Here is a 24,308-nt window from a genome sequence, read left to right as displayed (position 1 = left end):
GATGGAGGCTGCATTGAGCTATGATTGTGCCACTGCACTTGAGCCTGGAATACAAAGAGTAAGACCCTGGTTTTAAAAGGGGTGGGGGTAATAGTAGTAGAGGAAGCATTATCAGAATATGAACTGTGACATTATGTGTTCTTAATTTAACCTCATTTTCACAGAATGAAATGGCTTTAGTGCAAGAGTTGGGTGTATCTCCAGAAAACATTATTTACATAAGTCCTTGCAAGCAAGTGTCTCAGATAAAGTATGCAGCAAAAGTTGGAGTAAATATCATGACATGTGACAATGAAATTGAATTGAAGAAAATTGCGCGTAATCACCCAAATGCCAAGTAAGTATAAAAACTAAGTACTTGAAAATATTACTTACCACTTAGAGGGTTGGGTTTGTCTTTTAGCTGGGAAGAAGGAGCATTTGTGGTAGGGCAATGATGTGTATCATAATTACAACTTATTTAAAGGTCCTCTATGGGAAACACTAGTAGCATTTTATTGGCTCTCTACCTTTGATCCTTCGTGTGGAATTGGGATTAAAAAAATTAAGGGCAGTTTGGGGATATAATTTTGTAATCTTCAAGGAATCCTTGATAGTTGGTGTGATAATCAAATTAGGGCCATGGCTATATTTTCATTATTTCTGTAACTGAGTTTTGTAATGTTAGGAACAGGATATACTGTGGTCAGCTTCCTGTTTAGCTGAGGGTTTAATCTACCCCAGGCCATAGTTCTTAAATGGTCTTTACTGACAGTGTCTTCGAAGCCTAGTCCGTAGATTTGGGGAGTTTTGTTTTTAAGGCTAATACTTTTCTTTTTGAACATGAAGTTTAAATTTTTTACTTGCACCTTCATGCATCCAGAGGAATTCTTTTTTTTTTTTTTTTATTAGAAAGTTTACCTTTTTTAAGGCTGGGCGCAGTGGCTCACACCTGTAATTTCAGCACTTTAGGAGGCCGAGGCCAGTGGATCATTTAAGGTCAGGGTGGCCTGCGCCTGTAATCCGAGCTACTTGGGAAGCTGAGGCAAGAGAATCCCTTGAACCCAGGAGCCGGAGGCTGCAGTAAGTCAAGATTGTGCCACTGCACTCCAGCCTGGGCAACAGAGCAAGACTCCCTGATAAGGTTTGCCTTTTTAAAAGCAAAAAGTTTTTTTTTTTTTTTTTGAGACGGAGTCTCGTCCTGTCGCCCAGGCTGGAGTACAGTGGCGCGATCCCGGCTCACTGCAAGCTCTGCCTCCCAGGTTTACGCCATTCTCCTGCCTCAGCCTCCCAAGTAACTGGGGCTACAGGCGCCCGCCACATCGCTCGGCTAGTTTTTTTGTATTTTTTTTTAGTAGAGACGGAGTTTCACCGTGTTAGCCAGGATGGTCTCGATCTCCTGACCTCGTGATCCGCCCGTCTCGGCCTCCCAAAGTGCTGGGATTACAGGCTTGAGCCACCGCGCCCGGCCAAAAGCAAAAAGATTTAAGGCAAATATTTAGGTTTTCACAAACTGGTATATCAAGAGGGCTTAAGAATATACTAAAAGCATATTGAATTATGCAGTTGTTGGCTTACTTTTTTAATGAGTTACGTATGTTTCTGAAAATGTACTGTATCTGTGTTTTCTTTGTATGTACATAATTTTCATACTGACTTTAATGGTGTACTTAAGATATCCTGACAGCATTGATTACTCTGATAAATCTTTGTGTGGATGAAAACCTTGTTGGGAAAATTTTAGGGAACCACTTGTTTTTCTGAAAAATCTTGTTCTGTGATCCTGTGAAGACAAGCTGTGATTTGTGATGTATGTTAGATTGTGGACTGGCACCTTCTTGATGGAGCTAATTCTAACCTTAGAATAATTTTTGCTTTTATCAGTCTTGTCCTCTAATTACCAGATGAGAGCCATAGCTATATTTTCATGGCCACATTATTAACCTTCTTAGTTTATGTAATTAATACATCCATAGGAAAAGAGTTATACAAAAAGAATTTGTATATTTGCAACTTCTAGCAGTTTGTCATTACTCAGCTCCTGAAATTAAAGAAATGTAATCAGTCTTGGTCATACTGTCTTGATTGTCATGGTTTGGAAGAAAATACCAAATAGATTTGAATCAGTAGACTAGAAGGCTGCTGTTTAAATACATAAAATAATTTTTTTAAAAAGCTTTCTAGGTTGGGCGCAGTGGCTCATGCCTGTAATCCCAGCACTTTGGGAGGCCGAGGCGGGTGGATCACTTGAAGTCAGGAGACCAGCCTGGTCAACATGGTGAAACCCCGTCTCCACTAAAAGTAAAAAAAAATTAGCTGGGCGTGGTGGTGCACTCTTGTATTTCCAGCTACTTTGGGAGGCTGAGGCAGGAGAATTGCTTGAACTCAGGAGGCACTCTCACGAGGCAGAGGTTGCAGTGAGCCAAAATTGCACCACTGCACTCCAGCCTGGGCGACAGAGTGAGACTCCATCTCAGACAAAAAAGACACCAATTTTTTTCCAGTTAGAAACCTGCTGGCATGTAACTATGTTAGTAGGAAGAATGTTTGCAGTAAGCAGGGAGGTTTAGCTAGTTAGCACAATCAAAGAAATTTGAAGCCATTTAAAGCCCTGATATTTTTATTGAAAGACAATGATGGCATTGCTATTCAATTTAGTCTTCCTAGGTGGATTTATGGACTGATGGACTTCATTTGAAAGTAATGTCGTCTTTCATTACAGAGCCCAACCAACTATTGATGCTACAACAGAGTCTTAACTTGCTGCATTTTCCAAAATCCCATCCTTGTAAGCTTCATGCTTTAGGCCCTAATTGCTAGTTTTTTCTCTATACAGGATTGTTTTTCATTAGGTTCACTTGATTCATCCGTCGCTGGATTTGGGAGCACTGGCAACATAATCAACACACTTCCTACAATCTTCAGGCTTCACATGTGCTGATGATGATGTAAACCAACTCTGCCCCAATCATCTCCCCTTCTCTTAGGGTCTTACTACATATTGCAACAGAAGATAATATTGGAGGTGAAGAGGGTAACATGAAGTTTGGCACTACCCTGAAGAACTGTAGGCATCTCTTGGAATGTGCTAAGGAACTTGATGTCCAAATAATTGGGGTTAAGTGAGTATTTGTTTTAAACTTTTAAAACTGTGAACATTTTACGGTGATAGCCTGTCTTTCTGGTTATTGATTTAAGACTTTATTTGCATGAAATCTAAGACGCAATTTTTTTCTAGTCTTTTAACGTATGTATGTGTTTTCTTCTTAGTTTAGGCAAAACAAGTATGCCTTGTCCCTTTTCATACTGTTTTGCAACTGTATCTTCTTCCCCACAATAAAAAGAATAGCAAATAATATTTTGATTCGGGTTAGTGCAGAGTAACTTAAATCGCCACCTTTTAAATTGGATGGGAGGGGATTTGCTAGAATTCTTAAGGAAAATAAAAGTGTCAGGCCTTTTCCTCCTTTTAATTCCTCTGGGGAATTTCAATAAATTAGACTTTGCTTTTTTAGCCTTTTAATTTTATATGTGAGGAAACCAAGACTCCAAGAGGTTCAAAGACTTGATTATATCCTCAGAACTAATTACAGGCATAGTAACACTAAGCCCTAGATGTTGTTTGCCAGTCCATTGCTATTCTTACTAAAGTAAAAAGGTCTTGCTTTTTTTTTTTTTTGTTTTGTTTTGTTTTGTTTTGTTTTTTTGAGACGGAGTCTCGCTCTGTCACCCAGGCTGGAGTGCAGTGGCCGGATCTCAGCTCACTGCAAGCTCCGCCTCCCGGGTTCACGCCATTCTCCTGCCTCAGCCTCCCTAGTAGCTGGGATTACAGGCGCCCGCCAGGTCGCCCGGCTAGTTTTTTGTATTTTTAGTAGAGACGGGGTTTCACCATGTTAGCCAGGATGGTCTTGATCTCCTGACCTCGTGATCCGCCCGTCTCGGCCTCCCAAAGTGCTGGGATTACAGGCTTGAGCCACCGCGCCCGGCCAGGTCTTGCTTTTTCAAACACTCACAAAGATGTGTAGAGTCCCCACTGTTAATAGTTTATTGTGTATCTTTAATTTTATTATTTAGTTTTTGAGATAGTATCTCATTCTATCTCCCATGCTGGAGTTCAGTGGCATGATCACGGCTCACTGCAACCTCAAACTCCTGGCTCAAGCAGTCTTCCCGCCTTGGCCTCCCAAAATGCTGGGATTACAGGTGTGAGCCTCTGTGCCTGACCTTACTGTGTATCTTTCTATTCTACTTTGTACATAAATAGGTGGTAGTCTTTTAAACGAAGAATTGGATCGTGCTGTGCCCTACACAATAGATAACATTCCACGTCAGTCTAGTTTGAATTCTGCTTAGGTGACAATATTGACACATTTGAGAGTTTTGTTCATATTTCAACTAAGTTTTAATTTAAGTTGACATAAAAATTAATGAAGTACTATCTCGAGTAGATAAAGGGAAAAGAAAAATTGGCTTTATGGTGTACAGTTCTATGGATTTTAGTACTTGTGTAACCACTGCCACAATCAGGAAGTATTCTATTCCGAAACTTTATCACTAGTAATAGTAGTGAATAATAGTAATACTGTTACTCAGCTTGATTAATGTTCATTTATATTTGTTTCACAACAGACACATTTTTGTATTTGGTTGGGTAAAACTGAATGTTCAATTTTATGCTCAACTGAACGTGATACGATTTTGTACGCTTGTTACTTCACTATATAAACATAAAAGCACCACATATACATAAAAGCACACCTTATTGTATAACTACAACAGTACTGATAATTGACTTATTGTTAAGAATTTTTGTTTATAGAATTACAGTTTTATCTTGGCATTGCCTTTTCTAAAAAGCTGGTACTGTAACTTTGGTTAATTAGAGGCTGATGCTTCTAATGGTTTAAGTATTTGGTAAAGTTAATGTGGATACTTAATGGTATGAATATGATGAATGACAGTTGAAAGGAATTACAGGAGATGTCTCTAAAACTTTCTGCTCCTTTAAGGTTATTATTCTGTGTGTTTCAGATTTCATGTTTCGAGTGCTTGCAAAGAATCTCAAGTATACGTACATGCTCTATCTGATGCTCGATGTGTGTTTGACATGGCTGTAAGTGCTTTCTTTAAATTATTTTGATATTTTAGCCAGGATGTTAACTTAAAGACTAAGTATTGTTTTCTGCCTGTGTGAATTACTCTGACTACATTCAACGTCACACACCTCATTTTTATTACATAAGCATTCAGAGCTCTATACAGTCACACCTTTTAAGCGGGTAAAGGAGTGAAATAGTAATTAACTTGCATAAGTCTAGAAGAGAGTACAAATAAAATCAAAGAGCATACCTAACATTGAATCAATCTGTTTCTATCAGTAAAAAACCAAGAACTTGCTGTACTAAAGATCAGAACAGATACTTAGGGGGGTTTTTAAAATGTTCTCATATCCATTACAATTTGGAAAAGCATTTAAATAATTTTTTTTCCATCTGTAGGGAGAAATTGGCTTTACGATGAACATGTTAGACATTGGTGGAGGATTCACAGGAACTGAATTTCAATTGGAAGAGGTAAACTTTTCAGTAGATGACATAACAGAATAATTGCTTTCTTTGCTACTTAAGTGGTGGATGTGTAGAGCAGGATTTTTACAATGGCAGAAAGTAAACCCTGTAACGTCTCTTTAAAATTTTATTCTTAGAAAATATGGATACTTAATGGTAGTTAGTAGACCTAGCTAACTTTGAAAAGTTTGATAGAATTCTTTGAACATTATCATGGAACATTTTCTATTTCAGTTGTGTTTCTATACTTAATGGCACAAATGATTTAATACTTAGAAAACTTCACTACTACCTTTTTTGTTTTGTTTTAAAAAGGGTCTTCCTGTGTTGCCCACGCTGGAATGGAGTTGTACAATTATAGCTCACTGCAGCCTCCAACTCCTGGGCTCAAGTGATCCTCCCGCCTCAGCCTCCCAAGCAGCTGGGACTTAAAAAAAAAAAAAAAAAAAAAAAGTCTTTCTGTATTGTCCAAGCTGGTCTTGGAACTCCTGGCCTCAAGTGATCCTCTTGCCCCAGCCTCCCAAAGTTTTGGGGTTACAGGCATGAGCCACCACTCCCAGCCAACTTTAGCACTTAGGCCAGATGCACGTCACACCTGTTTTCTCACCTTCCTGCTCTGCCCTCCTTCCTTCCTTCTTTAATATCTAGAAACTATGATTTGAAAATTTTGCTTCTGTTTTTAGTGATCAGGTATAGAAAAATGACTTAAAAAACAAAAACAAATACCAGTAAGTATTTGTTATTAGAACTATCTGTTTTTAAAATTAATGCCATTCTGATAGTTACAAAATAAACTGACTTGAAAGCATGCCTAATTAATTGCTTGGAGATAATTACGAAGTTGCTAAGGTTCATAGTCTGTGATTGGAACTGCTCCATTTTCCTAGAAGATTTTGTTAATATCAGTTTCTGAATGTTACGAATTATCTGATCCAATATTGAAATCATAATGTGGCATTTAAAATCCACAGGTAAATCATGTTATCAGCCCTCTGTTGGATATCTACTTTCCTGAAGGATCTGGTGTTAAGATAATTTCAGAACCCGGAAGCTACTATGTGTCTTCTGCATTTACACTTGCAGTTAATATCATAGCAAAGAAAGTTGTTGAAAATGATAAATTTCCCTCTGGAGGTAAGTTATGAAGTTTATGGTTTTATTTTTGTTGGTAGATAATTGCAGTTAGTCTGGAAATGAACAGATGGTCATGAAGTTGTAGGTGGTTTTCAGCTTTTAAAAATCTTAAAGCTGGCCGGGCATGGTGGCTCATGTCTATAATCCCAGCACTTTGGGAGGCCGAGCCGTGTGGATCACGAGGTCAGAAGTTCGAGACCAGCCTGGCCAGTATGGTGGAAACCCCGTCTCTACTAAAGATACAAAACTTAGCTGGGCGTGGTGGCGCACACCTGTAATCCCGGCTACTCAGGAGGCTGAGGCAGAAGAATCACTTGAATCCGGGAGGCGGAGGTTGCAGTCACCCAAGATCATACCACTGGACTCCAGCCTGGGCGACAAGAGCGAGAGACTGTCTCAAAAAAAAAAAAAAAAAAAAAAAAATCTTAAAGCCAAGGTCCCATTCCATAAGACTTCCAAATCCAACTTTCTTGGTACTGATGTTTAGATATGTGTGTTTTTTATAAATGTCTACCAGATGATTAATTCTCATCCATTATTCTCTTCTGTTCTCCTTTTCTCACATGGATCACAGGGAGGCTCTGTTTTCGTACTTTCTTACTTAAGGGCCACAAAGCGTCCTTATAATCTAACTCAAGTCAAACCAACAAAAAGGCACTAGACAGTCCCATCTCATTGGCTAATAAATATTATTGTAGGAAATACTGTTTTACATTAACAAGCCTTTTTTTTTTTTTTTTTTTTTTTTCTGTGGACTAATCCACATCCCATAGGAAAATTGTCCATTTCCCCAATATTATCTTATTTTACAGCTTTGTTTTTCCTTGTTTAGAATCCAGTCCAGGACCACATTGAATTTGTCATTTCTCCTTGAATCTGGATAGCTTCTCAGCTCATTACTTTGTATTTTTTAACTTTGACATTTTCGAAGAGTAGAAATTTCATAGCTGATCCTTAGTTTGGGTTTGTTTGATGATTCTTCATGATTATATATATATATATATATTTTTTTTTTTGAGATGGAGTCTCGCTCTGTGTCCCAGGCTGGAGTGCAGTGGCACGATCTCGGCTCATTGCAAGCTCCGCCTCCTGGGTTCACGCCATTCTCCTGCCTCAGTCTCCCGAGTGGCTGGGACTACAGGCACCTGCCACCATCCCTGGCTAATTTTTTTGTATTTTTAGTAGAGACAGGGTTTTACCGTTAGCCAGTATGGTCTCGATCTCCTGACTTCGTGATCCACCCGCCTCGGTCTCCCAAAGTGCTGGGATTACAGGCGTGAGCCACCGCGCCCAGCCGTGATTATATTTTTTAGGCTATACATTTGGGGCATGAAGTCCACTGAAGTGTTGGTCTATTATTCTCACTTCATCATGTTAGGAGGCACATGATAGTGGTCTGTTCTAATATTGATAATGCTAGGTGTTTTTTCTTGTTTTGTCGCCCAGGCTGGAGTACAGTGGCTCCATCAGGGCTCATTGCAGTCTCAACCTCCTGGCTTAAGCAGTCCTCCCACCTTCAGCCTGTTGCATAGCTGGGACTACAGGCCTATGCCACCATGCCTGGCTAGGTTTTTTTCTATTTTTATTTTGTAGAGGGTTTCGTCGTGTTTCCCAGGCTGGTCTCAAACCCCTGAACTCAAGTGATCCACCTGTCTCAACCTCCCAAATTGCTGAGATTACAAGCTTGAGTCAATACACCTGGCCTTGTGGTGATTTTTTTTTTTTTTTTTTTGAGAGAGAGTTTTGCTCTTGTTGCCCAGGCTGGAATGCAGTGGCATGATCTTGGCTCACTGCAACCTCCACCTCCTCCTGCCTTTCTCAAGTGATTCTCCTGCCTCAGCCTCCCGAGTAGTTGGGATTACAGGCGCATGCCACCACGCCCAGCTGTTTTTTTTTTTTTTTTTTAATTTAAATGCTAGTTTTGAGCACTTATTTAAGGTTGTGTCAGTTAGGTTTCTCTCCATTGTGAAGTGGCAAGTTAATTAGAGACTGTAAATAAATTGCCTGTTTCTAACCAGATTTTCACCCCATTAGTTTTAGCATCTATTGATGAATTTCTAACTTCATTATTGTTTATATTAGCCTTTACTTAATATCTTTTCCTTCCCTCCTGTTTGAGTTTAGACTGATAGATCTTTATTCAATAGGTTTATATAATCTATTACTCTCATTTTTCCCTTGACATGTCTCCGTTATTCTCTGAGCACTTCTTTTTTGGTATATCAAGATGTTCCGGGCTCATTTTAACCTTTTTCTGCCTCAGTCCTGTAATCAGTTGTTTCTCTAAGGAGCCTTGGTTTGTTTTTTGTGGCGAGTGATAAAGCTGAAAATGAGTATTGGTTGTGCTAAGAGTAGAGTAGCTGTGAGTAGAATGGGCGTTTTCAAAGGTTTCAGAGTGAGGTGAGAGGATCTATTGATCCTGAAGCTCAAACCTGCGGTGAGCTGTGATCACACCACTGCACTCTAGCCTGAGTAACAGTGAGACCCTGTCTCAATACACACACACACACACACAGAGATTCCCACTAGCAGTGTATACGTGTGAACTCTGGTTGCTCCTCATGCTCTTTGATATTTTGTATTGTCAGTCTTTAAGTTGATCCAGTCAGTAGGTTGGTGAAGTTGATCCAGTCAGTAGGTTGGTGGTAATGGTATCCCATTGTGGTTTTAATTTGCATTTACCTGATGACTAATGATATAGAGCACTGTTTTCTTTTTCTTTTTCTTTCTTTTTTTTTTTTTTTTTTGAGACAGGGTTTTTGCCCTGTCATCCAGGCTGGAGTGAGTGGCACAATCTCAACTTTTATTTTTAATTCCACATTCAAACACATATTTAATTACTTGTGCATATATTGTCTTCCTCTTGCTGATTTGAAAAGAAACTAAAAGGTGTTTTTCCTTGCTGCTTGATCTTTTTCCTCTTTTTTTGAAACAGCAACTATCAGAAAGGCTTCAAGAATCTTAATACTTTTTTTTTTTTTGAGACAGGGTCTCATTCAGTCACCCAGGCTGGAGTGCAGTAGCGCAGTCTTGGCTCACTGTCTCACTGTAACCTCTGCCTCCTGGATTCAAGGGATTCTAGTGCCCCAGCCTCCCCAGTAGCTGTGATTACAGGCATGCACCACCACACCTGGCTAATTTTTCTATTTTTAGTAAGATGGTTCAGGCTGATCTTGAACTCCTGACCTCAATTGATCTGCCCACCTCAGCCTCACAAAATGCTAGAATTTTACAGGCATGAGCCGTCGCATCCAGCCCTAGAGCACTTTTTTCTTGTGCTCATTGGTTATCTTCCTTTGTGAAATGAGTACTCTGTGTCTTTTTAAGTTTAAATAGTTTGAGAAATGTGAAAATTACATTTATTTGTTTTATATGAGCCATTTTAATAAAAATTCATTTTCCCCTTTCCTGTGTTATTCCAGTAGAAAAAACCGGAAGTGATGAACCAGCCTTCATGTATTATATGAATGATGGTGTTTATGGTTCTTTTGCAAGTAAACTGTCTGAGGACTTAAATACCATTCCAGAGGTTCACAAGGCAAGTTTTATCAGAAATATTAAAACCTATTTGGCATTTTATAAACTGAGCTGTTATTTTTAAGATGCTTCCCAATCTTTTGAAAAACATTTTAGAATGGGGAAAAATGACCCTTTTGAGGATTTGCATTCTTCTGGTGGAGTCCCTTTTTTAGTTTGTTGCCTTTAAGTGGAGTTAATGGTACCATTGAGGCTTAAGGAGCACCCTGCCCTTGGCTCTAGGCCTTTTTTCCATGAACACATTGGATCTGAGACAGTGAAAAATACTTATCTTCTTACAAATTCAATACCTACATAAGTATGAGTAAAAATTGTAAAACTTTTCCTACAGAAATACAAGGAAGATGAGCCTCTGTTTACAAGCAGCCTTTGGGGTCCATCCTGTGATGAGCTTGATCAAATTGTGGAAAGCTGTCTTCTTCCTGAGCTGAATGTGGGAGATTGGCTTATCTTTGATAACATGGGAGCAGATTCTTTCCATGAACCTTCTGCTTTTAATGATTTTCAGAGGCCAGCCATTTATTACATGATGTCATTCAGTGATTGGTAAGGTGATTTTATTTTAAGGCAGGTGGGATATTTGAACTGTCCTTGTAGACTTGCTAATAAGTTTTAATTCTGTGATGAATGCTAAACTTAGAAGTACAGTCATGTATTGCCTGTACAGTGTAGTTGCTTAATGATGGGAATTTGTTCTGACAAATGGAACATTAGGTGATTTTATGATGGCATAGTCTACTACATAATCTAGGCTATGTGGTATATTGCTCCTAGGCTACAAACCTATACAGCATGTTACTCTGTTTAATACTGTTGGCAGTTGTAATGCAGTGGCATTTGTGTATCTTAAGATACTTAAAACACAGAAAGGATAATACATTGTATTGTGCTATGACATGATTGTTGCAATGTAACAAGGTGATAGGAATTTTTAAACTTCACTGTAATCTTACGGGTATACCACAGTCATATGTGTAGTCTGACCAAAACATCACTCTGCAGTGCATGGCTATAATAGAAAAAATGATGATCTTTTGAAGGTATTTGGAAGACTAGTTATAGTCCTATTTTATTATCCATTTGTTAGGTGATTACATCGTCTTTGGGCTTAAATTCAGAATTTAACGGAATTTTTTCTATTTAGGTATGAGATGCAAGATGCTGGAATTACTTCAGACTCAATGATGAAGAACTTCTTCTTTGTGCCTTCTTGCATTCAGCTGAGCCAAGAAGATAGCTTTTCCGCTGAAGCTTAAACAGGCATTAACGCTTCTTTAGATCTGAAGTTGCAGGTTAAGCTTGTCTGGTCAACATTCCAGTGTGGAAAAATAATTTAAACAATCTTATTCTCTTAATTCTTTTGGCAACAAAAACTATTAGTAATAGCTATTTGGGACCAGACAAAAACAGCTTTCATCTATAATTCATTGGGGATAATGGGAGATTTAGATAATGTGTCCAGATTTAAACCTACCAGTTTGTCCTACCCCTTAAGCGTTTAAAATAAAATATGCAACAAAATGGATGACTTAGTGGAGATGGAAGCCCATTAATTGGGTTCCCCATTAAATCGTTTACATACAAGAACACAGTTTTTATACTAAGGATTTGTGTTTAAAGTCTTGTAAAGTTCGTGTCTTTCACCCAGATATATCAAATGTTAGCGGAAGACCAGTGTGACTTCATTAGATAACGTTTAGTGTATTTAGAATGTGTAAATTTGTGCTTTGAACTGTAGTTTAATAAATGTAAAATTGCATCATAGTATTTGTTGACCTAATGTAACCCTTGTATGATTGCAATAAAATTTTGTGTAGATTTTACTGTTTTTTCAGGCTAAAACTTTGGGAAGGGGGCTAGCTAGCAAAGGTAGTTTTGAAATAGATGTGTATATGGACTGTTTTGAAGGGTTTTTTTCTTTATAGCCCAGTTAAGTTTTGTTTGGCTCAGTGCATTTTTCAGTTATTTAATTAGTAATTTAAGTAAAGTGTTTGGTAAATCATTGTGAAGTTCAGATTCATTATGGAGAGTTGATGTGCAGTAAGCATGATGTTTAACAATTTTAACACCAAAAATGTTAATCCTGCATAAATCAATTGTAATAATAAATAGGTGTTTCTGTATAGATAGAATGCGTAGAGTACCTTAGTAAATCTTTGAATCACAATCTTTTGGCTGAAATGGAAGATTCTGTTAAATACTTTGAATAAACTTGGGGGGAGGGAAATAAAATTGCAGAAAACTGCAGAGCACTAAAACTTAAGAAGGGCTACATCTTTATCCAGAAACCTGATGCTCTTTTGCACGGAATGTTTAAATTCAGAGTTGGGGTGGGGGTTGGGGTGAAGCACACTTACTATCTTCAGTTGCAGTTATTTCAAATTTAGGATTTTTTGTTGTTGGTTTGAACTTTCCCCTTAGTTTCTTGTTATTTCCAATTTGTTCTGCTTAGTCATTACTTTTAATTCTTTTCTTACTAAAACTTTATGGTGGTTGGGCGAAGGGAGTTAGCATCACTAACCTGACAGTTGTTGCCAGGAATTTGCTTTGTTTACTGCTAGTATATTAGAAATCCTAGATCTCAGAATCACAATAGTAATAAACAACAGGGGTCATTTTTTCCTAACTTACTCTATGTTCAGGTGTGGAATTTCTGTCTCCCAAGAGGAAATGTGACTTCACTTTGGTGCCAATGGACAGAATATTCTACCTGTGCTACATAGGAGAAGTTTGGAATGCACTTAATAGCTGGTTTTTACACCTTGATTTCGAGGTGGAAAGAAATTGATCATGAATCTCTAATAAATTTAAATCTCTTAAACCAGTAGGTGCTTAATATTTTTTTTGATTTGATTAATGCCCATTTGACTCTCATGGGTTCTATTAAAAATATATATATATATAGGACCCCAATCCATTGCCATCCAATTGCCCTTGGACTTTTCCAAAGTATATTATGGGGTTTTATGCAAAATTCCAAGCTACCATGTAACTTTTTTTTAACCGTTTAACAAGGAGGGGGAACTGCTTCCTACCTTCTTTACATGTTGTGCATTGTTGTGGTCCAGAAATGCCAAACCTTTTAAAGATGGTGCAACTTTGAGTCCTTGGCTTGACTATACAGGCCTTGAACTTCATGGCATATCAACTTTGCCATATCTGCAGGAGAGCTGTTCTATATGAAACAGTTCAGAGTTGCAAATATCACATGTGAATGATACGGTAACTTTTAAGAAATGTCTGTATTGTATTTGAAGACTGTTTGCCATAAATCTGAAATTTGAACCTATGTATTTCAATTTGGTATGCTAAAAAGTTCTGAATTAATGTAAATTTTTTTGTTATAATATTGTAATCTCAGTTCAAAAGTTAACTGAAAATATAAAACCCAATGATTTCTATATAGTAAATTGAACTGTAAAGGTAACTTGTGTGTGATTCTGAATACATAGATAAATGTTTTTATTCCTCATGTTTTGCTTTGGCTTCTATCTGAAATAGAGGTAAAATTTTACATGTTAGCTTTATGTATATTAATAATCTTGCTTTATTAGAAAGTAAATTGATTCTGCTAAAAAATGCTGGGAGTTATATATAGAACAATGAAATTTTGACAAAGTCCAGTATATATGTGAGCACTGTTTCCAGGACAACCTTTTCTAGATACTTCAGTTCACTAGCCTCTTAACAATTTTAAACTTGGACTAAATGAATAGATTGACAAATTAAGCTAGATTTATCCCAAGTAAACATGGGTATTAATACCATTAAATGGAAATACTGGGTTAGAGAAGCCACACATTGCTTAATTCCTTTTTTCTTGTTTTTAGAGTATATATTTTAGTGTGCTAACCTGTCTTGGCCTTAAGAAGTCTTCTGAACTCTGCTGAAATGACAAGCATCTCTTTGTTCTTTGAACACTTTAGTTAACTGGGTGACTTAATATTTTGGGGAGTAACTTTAAAGATTTACTTCATTATTCAGGCAATACACTAGTATAGGGTGGTAGTTAGAAGTGTAGACATTGCCCCAGTCTACTTGACTCAAATCCTGCCTCTGCCGTTTACTGTCTGTATGGACAAAGGCTAGTCACTTAACCCTTTTGTACTTCAGTTTTTCCAGATGGAAAATCATGGTAAGGCCAGGCACAGTGGTTTATGCTTGTAAATCCCAGCACTTTGGAAGGTCGAGGTGAGAGGATTACTTGAGCTCAGGAGTTCGAGACCAGCCTGGGCAACGTAGGGAGACCCCTGTCTCTCCCCCAAAAAATTTTTAATTAGCTGGGTGTGATAAGTGCCTGTAGTCCCAGCTACTCAAAAGGCCAAGGTGGGAGGATTGCTTGGGCCCAGGAGGTGGAGGCTGCAGTGAGCCATGATCGCACCACTGCACTCCAGTCTGGGCAACAAAGTAAGACCCTATCTCTAATAAGAAAAGAAAAAAAAGGATGGTAATAAAAATAGCAGCTTCATAAGGTTATAAGGATGTAACAGTTGTAAGGTGTTTAGAACTGGCTGGCACACAGAGCTCAATAAACAACCCTTATTACCTGTTAGATACTGATTTGGACAAGTTGCTCTGGGCCTTGGTTTCCTGACTGTAGGATGAAGACACTAGAACTTAACCTTACCAGGCCTTAAAAGTGCCTGGCGGCCGGGCGCGGTGGCTCAAGCCTGTAATCCGAGCACTTTGGGAGGCCGAGACGGGCGGATCACGAGGTCAGGAGATCGAGACCATCCTGGCTAACACGGTGAAACCCCGTCTCTACTAAAAAATACAAAAAACTAGCCAGGCGAGGTGGCAGGCGCCTGTAGTCCCAGCTACTCGGGAGGCTGAGGCAGGAGAATGGTGTGAACCCGGGAGGCGGAGCTTGCAGTGAGCTGAGATCCGGCCACTGCACTCCACTCCAGCCTGGGCGACAGAGCGAGACTCCGTCTCAAAAAAAAAAAAAAGTGCCTGGCACATGGATGCAAATGGCAGATAGTGCCAGTGGTTGATAGCTTGGTATTAAGATCTCTTTAGCACATACTTGACCATTCTCCTTTGTCTTTATAAGCTGGACTTTTGGTTGGGCGTCAGAGGAAGGTTTTGTATTGCTGCCTGTTACTTAGTTCATTTAATTTTAATGTAACCTTATAGTATTATCTAAAAGCACAGGCCGGCACAATGGCTCACACCTGTAATCCCAACACTTCGGGAGGCTGAGGCAGGTGGATCACCTGAGGTCAGGAGTTCGAGACCAGCCTGACCAACATGGTGAAACGCCATCTCTACTAAAAATACAAAAAATAGCCAGTCATGGTGGCGCGTACCTGTGCTAGCTACTCGAGGCTGAGGCAGGAGAATTGCTTGAACCTGGGAGGCAGAAGTTGTAGCGAGTGGAGATTGCACCACTGCACTCCAGCCTGGGTGACAGACCGAGACTCCATCTCAAAAAAAAAAAAAAACCATAATAGTAGAAACTTAAATTGGCAGGAATCAAAATATAAAACAAAAATTAGTCTTCTACATTTGAGTTGTGAGTAAATCCTGTGAATCACATCCATCCTGAGAGGAAAAAGGTGTGGTGCAAGTAATTACAGAAGTAGGCTTTCATAATGAGGATAAACCTGCCCTAGGAACAACAAACGAACTAGTTCTTTGTTTCCAGGACAACCTTTTCTAGATACTTCAGTATTTGCATTAAGTTGAAGCTAACCTGAAAAGTCTCAGTTCCTACTCAGACATCCCGAGAAACTTCTCTTTGCATACAGATGGCCTGTACTACACGTATCTTTTAAATCATAGTGCATGTCTTCACCCAGAAAGGAGTATAGATACAGGAACACAAACCACCTAGATTCAGAAGGCAATGTGACTTTAGTGTTACACAACTGAAGATTTTGTTTTATTTATTGGAAATAGACTATAAAAAGTTTTTTTTAAATGGCAATTTGTAGAAAGCTTAATCTATACAACATGCTCCATGTTGTGGTCTTGGGGTACTAAATGGAGAGAAAAAGAACATCTTGCATACCCTTGAATTCTTTAACCTATATATGCAATTGTCATCAGCTTTAAAAGCAATTCCATTGTTAAGTGATCTTTCAAACCCTGATTCTATGATGATACTGCTTACGTCTGTCAACCCTTTGCAGTTGATTTGTCGATGGCCTGAGAAGATTAGCACTGGATCAGGTATGAGCAATTAAAGAGTTAAATAGGGTTGTGTAGATACTTTAAAGATATCGCAATATCTTATTTAGATTACTTTTAACCCCAGAGTCCAGCTAACCTTTATTTGTAAATAATGGTGCCCAACTTCATCTGGTGTGCACCTGTGCCTACAACTTTGTCCCCATTGTTTTTAGCAGCAGTATGCAGAGGAGGGGACGCTTGGCTGAAGTTTTAAGAATTTTACTTCTAGGCCAGGCATGGTGGCTCATGCCTGTAATCCCAGCACTTTGGGAGGCAGAGATGGGCGGATCACGAGGTCAGGAAATCGAGACCATCCCGGCTAACACAGTGAAACCCCGTCTCTACTAAAAATATAAAAAAATTAGCCGGGCGTGGTGGCGGGCGCCTGTAGTCCCAGCTACTCGGGAGGCTGAGGCAGGAGAATGGCGTGAACCCGGGAGGCGGAGCTTGCAGTGAGCTGATATCGCGCCACTGCGCTCCAGCCTGGACGACAGAGCGAGAATCCGTCTCAAAAAAAAAAAAAAAAAAAAGAATTTTAGTTATGTGAGTTTATTGGTTTTCTCCCATCTATTTTCTATTTTATGTTTCTCAAATTGCTCTACTTTCAGCAGCTATGGCGGGGTGGAGGGTTCTCAGCCCTATTCTAAGCCTTCTGTCTTCCACTTAGGCAATTTTAAACTTCCGAGCTAAGGTTGCAGCAATGTTTTCTCACTAAGAATGTTACTTTTTCCCTCATCACCTCGGTCCTCTTTCCTCCAGCTCTGGACATTCTAAATTGTCTGGTTTTTGTTTTTGTTTCGAGACAGGGTGTCACTCTCGGCTCAGTGTAACCTCTGGAGGCCTCTCAGGTTCAAGCGATTCTCGTGCCTCAGCCTCCGGAGTAGCTGGGATTACAAGTGCACCACCACTATGCCCGTCTGATTTTTGTGTTTTTATTAGAAACAGGGTTTCACCATGTTGACCAGGCTGGTCTCAAACTCCTGACCTCAGATGATCCGCCTGCCTCGCCCTCTGAAAGTGCTGAGATTACAGACGTGAGCCACTGTGCCCTGCCTAAATTGTCTTGTTTTATAATCTGTAACTCTTAAGATTCCAAGCATTCCCTGTATCTGGATGGGGACTAAACAGCCACTAGGCAGCTCCAAGTGCATGAGTGCAGTTTGTCGACTGAAAAAATGATCTGTCCCAGCTGATTAGTTAGGGAACTTCTTATGCCATTATGTCAAAGTCTTAGCTGATTCTCAGTCAATTTGTATCTCGTGCCTGAAGGATGATAGACTGTCTACCAGCATTCTAGAACCCAGCAGGGTAAGGGTTGGGCCTCTGCTTTCAGTGTAACACACCCCTGCCATCCCAGAGACTGGGCTACCTTTTCTAGAGAATGAACAAATGAGAGCGGACTCTTGCCCAACTGTGCAGTGTTGAGAAAAGGATCTGGGATTTGAGTGGTTAAACAATCCTTATTTTGCCCCCACCTCCAGGGATTTGGACTGCTGCCAACTCCTGCTTTTTTGTTTTGTTTTTTGAATTTCTGAGTTTTTTGTTGTCCGTTCTGTTGGCCTTGGGATTCCATTTCCTGAAGCTGCTAAATTATAAACTAATCTGTCCATTTTCCAGCTTTCATTTTTTTTTTAATCTCGATTTCTCCATCCTGGTGAGTTTCACTCCTTTTAAATGCTTTTTTAGTTAGGGAAGGAACAAGGATAGGTATGCATTTCCAATCTACCAGTGATTATGTGCCCCTCAATATGTACCACATGCGTAAACCTAATTGTCAAAACAAGGGCCCTTTTAGATTTTGGGTGACAGTCCAAACTCTCCATCTGCCTCTTGGAACTAAATTTGGGAGGAATTTTAAAGGTACTCTGGTATCCGCACAAGGTTACAATAATAATACATGAAGTTTTATACCTTTTGTGGATTGATGGTACGGGGAACCAACAACCCTTTACCACAGTGATATGCAGAAATAGAGTTTTAATTTCTGCATTTACGTGGTTTTAGTTTTTTTGTTTTTTGGGTTTTTTTTTTTTTTTTTTTTTTTTTTGTGAGACGGAGTCTTGCTCATTTACGTGGTTTTGGTTTTTTTGGTTTTTGGGTTTTTTTTTTTTTGTGAGACGGAGTCTTGCTCTGTCGCCCAGGCTGGAGTGCAGTGGCGCGATCTTGGCTCACTGCAAGCTCTGCCTCCTGGGTTCACACCATTCTCCTGCCTCAGCCTCCCGAGTAGCTGGTACCACAGGCGCCCGCCACCACGCCTGGCTAATTTTTTGTATTTTTTGTAGAGATGTGGTTTCACTGTATTAGCCAGGATGGTCTCAATCTCCTGACCTCGTGATCCGCCCACCTCGGCCTCCCAAAGTGCTGTGATTATAGGTGTGAGCCACGGCGCCCAGCCTATCTTAAGTTGTTTTTTAAACTTAATGAGTTGGGATGCTTTTAACTTGTAACTTAGGTAATAGTCTTTGAAACATATATACTCTGTGCTTTTTTAATTTTTATTTTTATTTAAACAGTTTCTATCACTAGGCTGGGGGGCAGTGGCACCATCTCTGTTCACTGCAACATTTGCCTCCTGGGTTCAAGCAATTCTCCTGTCTCAGCCTCCTGAATAGCTGGAATTACAGGGGTGCGCCACCATGCCCAGCTAATTTTTCTATTTTTTTTTTTTTTTTTTTTTTTTTTTTTTTTTTTTAGTAGAGAAGCAGTTTTGCCATGTTTGGCCAGGCTGATCTTGAGCTCCTGGCCTCAAGTGATTACAAGCGTAAGCCACCGTGCCCAGCATACTCTGTGGTGTTTTTATGTCACAACATACCTTGAGACAGGTTTGTTGAAAATACACTCAAGGCATTTTCTCTGTTTTAGTGCCCAGTAATGCCTTTCAGATTTAATTACTTCATGATTTAAACCTAACCTTCCATATTGTTAGATTCTCAACAGAAATGAAGTGAGAGCATTTTCAAAGTTTGGTTTTCTCTTTTCCTAATTCTATGATTCTGCTGGAGGCAAGAATGTAAACACTTTAAAAGCTTGCTAGAGGAGGGAAGAGAACTTCAGTGATCCCCAAAGAAAGACTGTATGTATATGTGTATTTATTTATTTAGAGATGGAGTTTTGCTCTTGTTGCCCAGGCTGGAGTGCAATGGAGTGATCTCAGCTCACTGTAACCTCCGCCTGCCAGGTTCAAGTAATTCTCTTGCCTCAGCCTCCCAAGTAGGTGGGATTACAGGCATGTGCCACCATGCCCGACTAATGTGTTTTTAGTAGAGACAGGGTTTCTCCGTATTGGTCAGGCTGGTCTCGAACTCCTGACCTCAGGTGATCTGCCCGCCTTGGCCTCCCAAAGTGCTGGGATTACAGGCGTGAGCCACTGCACCCAGCAGACAACATTTTTAAATGTTAAAAAAGGGTTTAGGTAACATTAGCTGCATATTGCCCCAAATGACTGAGGATTTGGGACCAATGTATAGGAGGTAAGGAACAGTAGTGCAGAGCTTATGAGAAGTTCACATTGAGGAGGAAAATGGTGCTCTCCTTTCCAATTGGCATGATGCTACCACTCCCTCCCTTTATGTATTGCTATAACTTGACATATGCTTTCCTAAAAATCACTATGTGAAATTGTACAGCAGAAAAAATGGGGTTCAGGCACAGCACTCAAACTTTGTCAGTGCAACATTACAAAACTGATAGAAACTAATTAAAAATGGAGTACAGTTTGCACACGTTAAATGGTAAAGAAATACACAAATATTACAATCAATGTAGCACTTTACCTTGAAGAAGACCCACAGTTTGAGGAAGTGGAAGGGTTGCAGCTTGTGAATTGTCAGACGGTAGGGTGTCTTTGTTCATTTTGTGTTGCTATAACACAATACCACAGACTGGGTAATGTATATAAAGGAACTTATTTCTTACAGTTCTGGAGGCTGAGAAGTCCGAGGCTGATGGGCCCACCCACATCTGGTGAGGACCCTCTTGTGTCATCCCATGGTGGAAGGCAGAAGGGCAAGAGAGCAAGATAGGGACCAACCCCACTCGCACAATAACTGACCCACTCCTGAGATAATGACATTAATCTGAGGAGGCTGAGCCCTCATGACCTAATCACCCCTTAATGAGCCCACCTCTCAACACTGTTGCATTGGGGATTAAGTTTCCCAGAGTAACAATGGGTTATACTACTGATAACTTAGTTCTGACCTTTAGTTCCGCCTATAAATTTCATAAGGGGAATAGGGTTGCTGGTGCTTGTTCAGTAAAATCCTTGCTTTGAATCTCTCTGTTCTAGGCCTTTATTCGTTCAAGGTAGAAACTAATCGTTGGATTTTCTTGTGTATATAACCTCAAGCTAAGACATGGAAAAAGCAGGTCTTTCTATACATCTTTTAAGTTGAGAGTGAAGAGATCTTTTAGGAAAAAGCAGCAAGGATCCTTCTTGAAGGTAAGGTATTACAGGAGTGAGAAAGTAGGTGTGGCAAAGTTACCAATGTCAAGTCTTTCAGGGAGTCAAATAATAATTATCTCTTGATATGCCTTATCTATATGACCCAAATCTTTTAGATATATCAAGGTTTGACCTTAAATCTTTATGTTCTTACACTTATGGCCATAGGCCCAGGATGAGTAATGGGTGATAAGAAAACTGAACCAATGTTGACCTCTTTAAAAAGCAGAGGACTCCTATTTCCTTGTAAGCCCTGTGCTGTACTGTGGCACCAATGAGAAGACCAACATTCCTGAAATTGTATAATAATAGCAGCAAGGAAGTTCCCTTGCCCAGCTAGGGGACCGCAGGATCATGCAGCCATTGCAACACTATTTCTGGCACTATTCAAGGACTTTGGATAGTAACCCATTTAGTCTTCTAAATGAACTCAATCTTCAGAGCCATCCTATGAGATAGAGACTCATGGCCCCATTTTACAGACCTTAAGAAGGTCATATAGGCCAGGTGGGGTGGTTCACAACTTATAATCCCAGCACTTTGGGAGGCCGAGGTGGGCAGGTCACTTGAGTCCAGGAATTTGAGGCAGCCTAGGCAACATAGTGAAACCCATCTCTATGTTAAATAAAAATATTTAATATATTGTTTTGATTTTTGTTTCTGGAGATGGAGTTTCACTCTTGTTGCCCAGGCTGGGGTGCAATGATGTGCTCTCAGTTCACTGCAACCTCTGCCTCCCGGATTCAAGCTGCTCTCTTGCCTCAGCCTCCCGAGTAGCTGGGATTACAGGTGTGTGCCACCACCACGTCCGGCTAATGTTTGTATTTTTAGTAGAGACGAGATTTCACCATATTGGCCAGGCTGGTCTCGAATTCCTGACCTCAGGTGATCCACCCGCCTCGGCCTTCCAAAATGCTGGGATTACAGGTATGAGCCACCATGCCTGGCCTAAAATATTTTAAAATGAAATTTAAAATTGTTTTTTAAAGAAGTTCATATAGATAGCCAGGAATAAGTCATAGAGTTAGGATTGTAGCCCAGCAGGCTGGCTCTGGATCTGGTCTCTTTCCGATGATCCTACAGTACGTCACTCAGATTTCACCCACATTTTGAATTGCCTACAGGAAGTTCCATTCAGATAGAAAAGCCAAACACAAAACATTCTGTGAAGCTGTGTTTCTTTAGTATTTTTAAAATTTTTGTTCACTGTTATTTTCAAATTTAAAAATCCTACAAACCTGAAAAGAGTGATCAACTCCAGAGTTATCATTAATCATGTAGTATTGTACGTGTAACTACTGAAGCTGTCATTTTTACCACTTCCGCAAGAACTATTGGCACCATCGAGGGTTTGTATGGGAGTCCTGGAGCTGGAGTTGAGCCAAACTGAGACAGGACAGCTGGGACTTTATCCCAGCATTAGCCAGTCATTGGCTACAGGCCACTCCTTTCAAGGAGGCATAACCTTGGGCAAGCCGTCCCTGTGGCAGAGTCTAGTTCCCAGTGATGGACACAGTTATGTGCTGATTTCCAGTGAAGAATGCAGCCATGAGCTACAACTGCGAGTCCACAGCAGCTGACAGTGCTGGTAGCAGGGGAATGGGTACATAGGCCCTGCACAGGCAACTGGTGCCATTTTCCAATCATTAAAAAAGCTAGGGGGCCGGGTGCCCATAATCCTAGCACTTTTAGAGGCTGAGGTGGGAGGAACACGTGAGCCCAGGAGTTCAAGGCTGCAGTGAGCTATGATGGCACCACTGCACTACAACCTGGGCTACAGAGGAAGACCTGTCTCGAAAAAAAGGTAAAAATTTTGAAAAGCCTATGCCATGTTGTCTGCTTAAGAAGGTCAGAACCACAGTTTCTGCTGACGTATGTACTAGCTTGTTAGGGCTGCCCAAACAATACACAAACTATAAAGTGGGTGGCTTAAACATCAGAAATATGTCTCACAGCTCTGGAGACCAGAAGTCCAAATGGTCAGCAGGGTTGCTTCTCTCTAGGGCTTTGAGGGAAGCCTCCGTTCCTGGCCTCCTTGGATTGTAGGTGGCCATCTTCATGTTCACATGCTTTTCTCCCTGCACACTGTATATGAGTCTCTCCAAATTTTCCCTTTTTATGACACTGGTTATACTGGACTTGGTCTCATCTTAATGATCTCATGTTAATCGAACTAATTACATCTCAATGACCCTATTTCCAAATAAGTTCATATTCTGATGTACTGGTGGTTGCGATTTCAGTGTATGAATTTTGATGGGGACACAGCCCATAACAAGTGTGTTTGGTCATTTGGAACAGGAGCACTGTATTGACCCTTGACCCCTGACCCCTAACTAGCCCCTGCACGTCCACTCCTCGTCCTTCTCAGTCACTGTTCCTTTCCCTTCCACTCCCTCCCTCCCTCCCTTCCTTCCTTTCTTTTTGAGATGGAGTCTTGCTCTGTCACCCAGGCTGGAGGATAGTGGCATAATCACAGCTCACTGCAGTATCGACCTCCCATGTTTAAGCAATCTTCCCACCTCAGCCTCCTGAGTAGCTAGGACCATAGGTGTGCAGAACCACACCTGGCCAATTTAAAAACTTTTTTTTTTCTGTAGAGATGGGGTCTTGCTATGTTTCCCAGGCTGGTCTCGAACTCTCCTCTCATTTTCAAGCTCCCATTGTGTTCCTGCTCTCTTTTGTCTTCCTTTTTTCCCTATAAAGTTAGATCATTGTTTTTTCCCATTATAAAATCTTTTAAATGATCAAAATTCCAGCAATAGAGAAAAGTATATAAAAGCTATTTTAAAAAATCCCCTGACAGCTTTCTAACAGACTCCTGCCTTAATATTGTGTGGCACTGCCTTCTAGACACCTCCCTATTTTTATTGTCATTGCAGCCCCCTTTTCTCCTCTCCCCAAACCAGGAAAAGTCTGAGTTTATTTTATTATTTTTTTGAGACAGAGTCTTACTGTGTTGCCCAGACTGGAGTGCTGTGGCATGATCTCTGCTCACTGCAAACTCCACCTGCCAGGTTCAAGCGATTCTCCTGCCTCAGCCTCCTTAGTAGCTGAGATTACAGTCACCTACCACCACATCCAGCTAATTCTCATATTTTTAGTAGCGATGGGGTTTTTGCCATGTTGGCCAGGCTGCTCTTGAACTCCTGACCTCAGGTGATCCACCCGCCTTAGCCTCCCAAAGTACTGGGATTACAGGCGTAAGCCAGTGCCCAGCCAAAAAGCCTGAGTTTATTGTTAATGCTGACTGCCAGCATTTTTCCTCCGCACTTACAATTCTTTTACGCCTTTCCCTTTCTAATAATATAGCCTGTAGCCTTCAGATATTGCGGGAGCCAGGTGTCTTCCTGGCCTCTGAAGTCACTTCGCCCTCAGGTAAGCCCTTGGGGACAGCTGCACCATGACTTAGGAGCCTGGCCCTTCCAAAGGGATGTGGCTGTTTTGCAACCCTCCAGCGGCCTCTCCTCTAG

General features: G+C 40.4%; 1 protein-coding gene across 8 annotated transcripts in view; it reads left to right on the top strand.

Annotated features, from left to right (window-relative positions):
- The window catches only part of AZIN1 (antizyme inhibitor 1), a 39,163-nt gene extending 25,519 nt beyond the window's left edge, over nt 1–13,644 (top strand). For 3 of the 8 annotated variants that reach the window (XM_030937309.1, XM_030937310.1, XM_030937311.1), the window contains 8 exons: nt 165–337; nt 2,967–3,101; nt 5,011–5,092; nt 5,478–5,552; nt 6,518–6,680; nt 10,106–10,218; nt 10,549–10,763; nt 11,362–13,644. In XM_030937309.1, coding sequence (XP_030793169.1) covers nt 165–337; nt 2,967–3,101; nt 5,011–5,092; nt 5,478–5,552; nt 6,518–6,680; nt 10,106–10,218; nt 10,549–10,763; nt 11,362–11,473 — 1,068 coding nt within the window. In that variant the 3' untranslated portion in view covers nt 11,474–13,644. Of the gene's footprint in view, nt 1–164; nt 338–2,815; nt 3,102–5,010; nt 5,093–5,477; nt 5,553–6,517; nt 6,681–10,102; nt 10,219–10,548; nt 10,764–11,361 lie in introns of all 8 variants that reach the window. The other 5 variants (XM_010354530.2, XM_030937308.1, XM_010354529.2 and 2 more) reach the window with 2 other exon arrangements.
- The last annotated feature ends 10,664 nt before the right edge of the window (nt 13,645–24,308 follow it).

Source organism: Rhinopithecus roxellana, chromosome 9 (genome assembly GCF_007565055.1).
Source record: "Rhinopithecus roxellana isolate Shanxi Qingling chromosome 9, ASM756505v1, whole genome shotgun sequence".
Taxonomy (NCBI): domain Eukaryota; kingdom Metazoa; phylum Chordata; class Mammalia; order Primates; family Cercopithecidae; genus Rhinopithecus; species Rhinopithecus roxellana.
Note: the sequence above shows the minus strand (reverse complement) of the source record. Positions and strands in the feature narration are given on the sequence as shown.